The 7710-nt window shown below is 34.9% G+C and overlaps 1 protein-coding gene across 1 annotated transcript in view; it reads right to left on the bottom strand.

Moving 5' to 3' along the window:
- The window catches only part of LOC110021693 (L10-interacting MYB domain-containing protein-like), a 5863-nt gene extending 1672 nt beyond the window's left edge, over positions 1 to 4191 (bottom strand). The window contains exons 1-2 of the mRNA XM_020720286.1: positions 4060 to 4191; positions 3843 to 3965 (exon numbers count right to left, since the gene is read on the bottom strand). Of these exons, the coding sequence (XP_020575945.1) occupies positions 3843 to 3965; positions 4060 to 4191 (255 nt within the window). The remainder of the gene's footprint in view (positions 1 to 3842; positions 3966 to 4059) is intronic.
- Between the last annotated feature and the right edge of the window lie 3519 nt (positions 4192 to 7710).

Here is a 7710-nt window from a genome sequence, read left to right as displayed (position 1 = left end):
GTTTGCCTTCCAATATATAGCTAAAGAGACATAAATGCAAACACTAAAGTGTGACTTCCATACATAACCATACCATAGTAGCGGTTTCCCTTAACGTATAGGGCCATCCAAGCAACATACATAGCATTATAAGGTGGATTTCCAACTCCATTCAGAAACCCAGATTATAAACAAATTTCCATTCATAAGGTAAATACATAGCATTATAACTATTCATATCCATGCTACTTTACAAAGAAATTTCCATTTGCAGTTCTTAAAAGAAATAACCAAGTATCCACATGTGTAGCTGACCAAATAAAGCCACATTTTTACGCCCAAGCCACAAATACATATCCAAGCTGCTTTCTCGCGACAAACATATATGGAGAGGGGGAGAGGAAGATTGACAGACATAGCACTCAATTCCTATGTCTTTGCACATCTAACACTTAGTATTAATAAAAGGAAAATGAAATAACTTTAGTAATAGGATAAAAAAATAGCATCCTTTACCAAAACTGAAATTAAACAGTGTGCTCCATCAATCTGAAACAATAGGAGTGGTAGCATACAGATTACTGAAATTAACTGAAATTAAATGTGGTGCAAAAGAAAACAGTGTACCCCAAGCAAATGTGGTCCAAAAGAAAAAATTTCATACAAACAAATGACAACATGAGTGGTAGCATACAGATAACTGAAATTAAACAATGTGCCCCAAGCAATCTGAAGCCATGGCAACCATATAATTCCAGCATATTGAAAGGCAACCATTTCTAAAAATTATACATGTGAAAGCATATCAAACTCTAGCTGGGAAAGAAGGCTCCATCACAGCCACCGCAAGCTTCAAAGACCACCAAAACCAATCCTCGAGGAACCACCTCGAAGCCATGGCTTTCACTTCCTTCCAATACCTCCATTTATTCAACAATGAACAGCTCGAAATGCCCCATGTGATTCTTATGTATTAACATATCTAATACCTATATTAAATAATTGAAATAAACCTTAATATAGAAGCCACAACATATAAGTCAAGTTATTGTAAATGATCCTTCAATGATTCATCCCATCTAACTGCAAATACCCATTCATGCCAACAAAATTTCATCAAAATATTCTATAAAAAAAACTGTCCGAGATAGGTTTCATGCCAACAACTGATTCCAAACTCTGAAGTGATTCCATACTCTGAAGGAAAACAACTTACTTACAAAGTTTGTTCCAAAATTTTCAATAGCTCGAAATGCCCCATTCATATTAAAGATAAAAATTCTCAAAATTTAAATACCATATTCATGAAGACATGATTTTGAGCAAAGCATATGTGTCATTTCATTGTATGTAAATTTATTCCTTAAATACCAATTAATATAGTTTCAGAGGCATTGATGCACAATAATGCAAGCTTGGGACATAAGAAGGCTAGAGAAAACAAAGGAAGAGAGTTTGGAGAGTAAGAAGATGTGGTCAAGAAATAACTTATGATTTAGTTTTCTGTTAGTATCTCATTAATTAGAGGACACCATATGTGCTTATTATAGCAATAAAAGCTCTAGAAATTAGCAGTTGAAGCAGTTAAAATGTAATTAGTGCAGCCATTATCCAAAAGATGTGTTATGATTGCTAATTAATCTCCCTCCCCTTCTCTCTCTATAGCAGTATAAGCTCAAAAAATGAGCAATTCATTCATTAAAACAATGACATGATTTTAATATGACGAAAATAATTAAACATAATCGAAAGACATAATATGTAATCAAATCTAAATGCCTTGGCTTATGTCATTTTCTATTTTCTCTCTCAAACCCGCCATCTCTGAAGCGCCTTCACCATCTGGGGTTTGTGACTCAGGTGAATCTATATCGATTTGTGGGATGGAACGTCCAACGTGGTATTTAAATGCCTCAGGTCGTATTTGCAATGAAGCTTCTTCTATAACGACAAACTCTGCATCTGTCCTGGAATGATGTCGTCTAATGAAGTTGTGGTACCATTGTTGCCACTACAATTTAAATCTGGACTTGTTTTGTAAATGGATAGATTGACATATCACGCAGAATTACCCATTTCTTCTTCCAAACCCCGAACGATCTCTCGATCACACCACGCAAGGATGAATGTCTTTTGTTAAACATTTCTTTCTTTCCTCGTGCAACCTCGCTCGATCTCTCGAAATTAGGTATATGATATTTTGTATATGGATATGGCTTCAAATATCCCTTTTTCATAGGATACCCGGCATCTACTAAGTAGTACTTACCTAAGTAAGGGTTTCTTTCATTTAGAAATTTTGAAGTAATTTGGATGGTTAAAAGATCTGAACGATTGTCATACCTGGTAGTGGATAAGGGAAACCATATTTTATGTTGCTATTAGCAAACTTGAAAACGCGGTTGTCGTGTGCGCTACCTTCTCATCCAGCCATAACATATGACAAACACATATTGAAATCACAGACAATCATTATATTTTGTGTTAGTGATCCGCATCGTCCAATGTATGCAACTTTCTCTTTGCTAGAAAGACGTGCGTCGACATGCGTTCCATCAATAGCTCCGATACAATCCTGCTATGAATGAATTAATCAATAATAAGATCATGTATATGAAATTTGATATGAAATTTGATTAACTAACATTTAAATATGGGAAGCGCCTTAAAGAACGACATATAACGAGGGTCATCGCAATATGTGTGGGAATGTACTGAAATGTTGGGTCCTCAGGTTTGACTATTTGACGAGCCAGACTCACCAGTGCATTCAACCCAGCTGAGAAATATCTACTTATGGTTTCGGATGAATGTTGAAACCGTTCCATAGCTCCTCTCATCAATTCATTCTGGGTCAAAATGTAGAGTGTTATTGCCAACATCTCTCTAGATGTTGTTCTTGATGATCCTTGAAGTCCGTGGAGGGTCCGAAGTTCATTTAGGAGGTCAAGGAAAATGACTTTTGTCATACGAAACATATTTGCAAAACGTGTTGGGTGGCCACGCAATAACTCTCTGATTCATCTATCTCCAATATTGTTGGATGTCATGCATGGGTTTCGATCAACATATGTGTTGTAGTAATGGTATAACAACGTAAGGGTGAGAGTAACAACGCGAATTTGATTAATTTGTCCTTCCTCCATAATATAAAATCTGGAAGAAAGGTAGACTTTTAAACCAGATAGCAAATAGTTATGTAATATCAGTAAATAGTATACAAAGATTAAGTGCATGTAAATTTGACTTCATGCAAAATAAATATGAAGAAAGTTGCATACATGCCGCACATTTCATTAATATTTGCATATGTAAACATCAAAGTTCGATATGTAGCTAAGATATTGAAGGATGAAAGAAATACAATACGCATAACGAGTACACCACATAAATAGAAAATAAGATAGCAAGCGAATAAGACAGCAAGCGTCCATCAAACAAATAGTCAATGAAGTTACATATATGGCATTCAATCTTTCATAAAAGAACACAAGTAAGGAAGACAAAATTATGGGTCTAAAGTCTCGAAGAACTGCCTCCGGGTAGAGTTTCCTAGCAACTTGACGTACTTAACATACATATCCTGGTCTTCCTTAATGTCAGGATATGTATTAAGGATCTTAAGACACTCTTGAATTGTGCTGTCCTTCGTAGTTTTGGAATTATTTTTGGAAATTTCAATCAATGTCTCAATAGAACCTCTAACAAATGCAACTCTTTTTTTATTTTTTTTTTTTATTTTTGGCAGGTCGGGGGCGCTTTGTTCCACCAGTGGATTGGATATCCGTGTTGATTTGGCTCGGACCTTCTCTTGAATCACCTATATGCTCTGTCTCTATATCCTCTGATAGGTTTGTAACAACCTGATCATTAGGGGTGAAAAAATGGGTTCTTGTTGCTACAACACCAGTAAACATGACATCCAACTTCTCCTCCAAAGCTGGTTCAATTCCATTAAATTTGATTTTTTTTGGCCCTGGTACAACCTGAAATCACAAAAAAAAATTCTAATTAATATTCCAAACATATGTCTCTAAAATTAACTTTAATTGGTGATATTATTATCGCTAACTTTTCTGCCCACGATTCCTCAGGTGCATCAATTGTCCGCTTTACTGGATCCCATCCCAATCCAGTTGATCCCCTTTTAAGCTCTTTCCAGAGTTTCCAGTCATTCTTTAATTGATCCCATTTGTTCTTTAGTTTCATCATATCGTAATCTCTTCCAGTTATTTCTTTGAATTTAATTGTGATATTATGCCAACCTTCTTTATTAAAAAAAGTTGTAGGTCGATTTCCCAATTCGACTTCCCTCACGCATAGATCACAAAAAATATTAGTAGCCTCCTTGTCCCACATAGCCGATGAACCAGAGTCCTTAGATTTACTCATCTTTTACTGTCTTATCAACGGATGGTAAGATGACATTATGACTGAAAATGAGACACTTAAGATATGGAATATGCTTATGTAAAACAAAATTCAAAAAATATAATGAATTAAAATATATATCAGTCTATGGGTGAAACATAAATGTGCTTTTCATATAACCATCATTTATGAGACCTTTTCTTTTTATTTTTCTCTATTTTTATAGTACCACTATATTTGAGTAATCACCAATTGAACTTTGGAACACAGAGCATATTAGAAATTCTAAACCAATGCTAGCAAAGACAACCCAAAAGACCATAAACCATAAAGCATATTATCTTCACCCAACTTTCTAATTTTAAACCAACAACCCAACTAGCATCATCATAGCTTGTTAAAAAACATACTTGGAAAACCTGCTTCAACAACAATGTATTGGATATGCCATAATAAGATAGTCAATTTTCTTTCATACAAGTAAAGACAGGGTTCTCATCGAAGCAAAAATTACTGAGTTGCATAATATCTGACACCTTCATTGAAGTAAACATGCTTATCACCATCTCAGTAATAGAATATTCATTGAACCAGTGCAAATTATTTGCATAAACATAACGTGAGAGCTCTAAAATAATTATCACCCAAACTTTCTTTGTTGCAAAACCACACATGCAAGAGATAACAATAATATCATCCTAATCTTTCAAATCACATAAAAACTATAACTATATTTACTTTAAAAAAAGTAAAATACACCTTCTAATGCATAGGTAAGATGACATATATGTAAAAACCGAAGTTTATGTAAATCTTCGTAATTAAAATAGAATGGTTCCAAAAACAGTACTGACTTCTAAGAAATTATGTGCCTTGTTGAAGAAAGTCAGAAAACATGGCCCAAAGAATATCAAAGATATGTAATACACTCCATTTTGCACAAACAAGCCGACAACAAAAGCTCCATTTTTTGTTCAATAAATGCAATACACTCCATTTTAGAAATAGTAGGCAATCCAAAATCAATTGTTATTTGCACTATGCCATTTGACTTTGTTGAATATCATTGTTATTGCAAAGCACATACAATATTCTTCACATAAACACGATTATATTTATCCTACCCCATATCTTCTACATATTCATAGATAATAGTTCACATATCCTCATAAAAAATAAAATATAAAGCAACTTTAATACCAAATCGCAGGGAACAGAGCATTGCATATATATCTTATAGCCTCAACAAATACCCTAAAAGAATCAAATCGCATGGAACAAAGCATTGCATCAATATCTTCTAGCCTCAACAAATACCCTAAAATCAGTAACTTTGAATAGCATGGAGACCATATGAAAAAAACTCGAAAAAAAAAATTTCGGTTAATACGAATATGCATTGTTCGAAGAAAGGTTGGGATGGGGAATGGAGAAGAAAACTCTTTGGATGCTTCAAACATATCACAAAAACAGTGGATCTATATTTTTACCGCCGCTACTTGCATATTCAGAACAGATCTAGGTTTTAGCCACCAAACAATTCCAAACAGATGGATCGAGTGAAATTTCTTGCCAAAAATCTTAGATCTCTCGGCAAAATGGGGGAAAGGAGGGAGGAGCCGAGCAAGGAAAGAGTTTTGTTACCTGCGGAGCGACGGAGGCGAGATCGACGCCAAATGTTCGAAGGAAGGTCGGCTGCGGGCTTAGGAGGGTAGCGGAGTAAAAAATGGAGCCCAAACGCAGATCGCGGGGATATACCCGCGATCCGCGTGTAATATAATATAAAAAAGTTGTTTCCAAAAACGCATGTAAAACGCGATATCCAAACACTAGGGCGGCGTTTTTAAAAACGCCGCCGCACATTTAAGCTGCCCCAAATAGGCCCTTAGTCACGTTCATCTACTCCATTAACCTCAATAGGTGCCAATATTGAAGATGTGAGTAATATTATATTTCATGATTTCTTCTTCAAATTATGAGAAGAGGGCTTCATTGTAACTTATGGCAACTACCTATATAAGTTGTTCCTATTCGGCGAATATCATGATTTTTTTTCTTTATAAATTTTCTATATTAAATTCTTGGATTCCTATACTTATTTCATTATATAGCCATATTATTCTTTGCTAAGAAGATTAAATTCTCCCTTTTTTTCCCAAAACATAAAATAAAAATCTCTCTCTATCTCTCTATCTCTCCTCTCTCTTTATATCTCTAAGAAAATATAATTAATTTAATAGTTTAAAGATATAGCTTAGTATAATAATATACAATAACTAAAAGGCAAGGTCAGTTGTTACAGCAATCGCTTTGACAATGTAAGTTCGCTCTGGTCTGGGGTTCAACTCTAGAGGCGACTGTTGCCTAAAAGGAGGAGGTCCTTGAATGAGTTGGCTCATAGGGTTCTGGCTCGCGCTACCCAGCGATGCTGTTGAATCCCAAAGGGATTGGTTGGCAATTCCGTCCGTCAACCATTCTTTCAAAAAAAAAAAAAAAAAAAGAAATGTAGAAGGCAAGGATAATTCTAGATGTGTGATGGTCGTAACAACTCTTTCCACAAACTAATCAGATCAAGAGATTTTTTCAAACATTAATTAGCTCTAGTTATTTTAAGCCAAACAGACCATTCCTATACGCAGCATTTACAAGATAAACCATTGCGATTTCTGGGCCAAGCAAATCTAGTTCAAAAAAGAAAATTTTAAACTAACTTTTACAGTAGAAAATGAAACATGAGAACACAAAATCAACAAAGACTTGGTGTAAACACACAAGTATTGTTTCATTTTGTGATCAACAATGCATCCAAGTGTCCATATACTTGCTTGCCATTTTGAATTAATGGCGCTTTGTTCTCTCTGCAATTAGTTTGCTCTCTCTCTCTCTCTCTTTCAAACTCTAGAGTAGCACGCAAGCTCCTGAATTCATCGTTTTGTAACAAGACATGAGTTTGAGATATCTGGTTTTTGCTTGGCAGCATATGGGTAGAATTTAAGGCGGAATTGAAACTAGAATATCAGTTTATGTAATGCTCGAATCTTTGTTATGACATCTAAAATATTAGTTTTGTTAAATTGGAAGAAATGAAAGCAACTTTTCATGCATAGATTTAGAACTTCAGAGATATAATTGTAAATATCAAATTTATATATATATATATATATATATAAGGAATGGCCGGAGGAGGCTATGATATCCGCTCCGGTCATCTCTCATGCGCCTATAATTTGAGTACCACACCCTGCACTCAGGGGCAATCGAACCTTAGACCAGAGGGGACTTACAAGTGACAAGCAGATATCCGACCAACTAATCTGATTATGCGGCACACATATATATATATATATAAATATATATATA

Source organism: Phalaenopsis equestris, unplaced genomic scaffold (assembly GCF_001263595.1).
Source record: "Phalaenopsis equestris unplaced genomic scaffold, ASM126359v1 Scaffold000140, whole genome shotgun sequence".
Classification (NCBI taxonomy): domain Eukaryota; kingdom Viridiplantae; phylum Streptophyta; class Magnoliopsida; order Asparagales; family Orchidaceae; genus Phalaenopsis; species Phalaenopsis equestris.
Note: the sequence above shows the minus strand (reverse complement) of the source record. Positions and strands in the feature narration are given on the sequence as shown.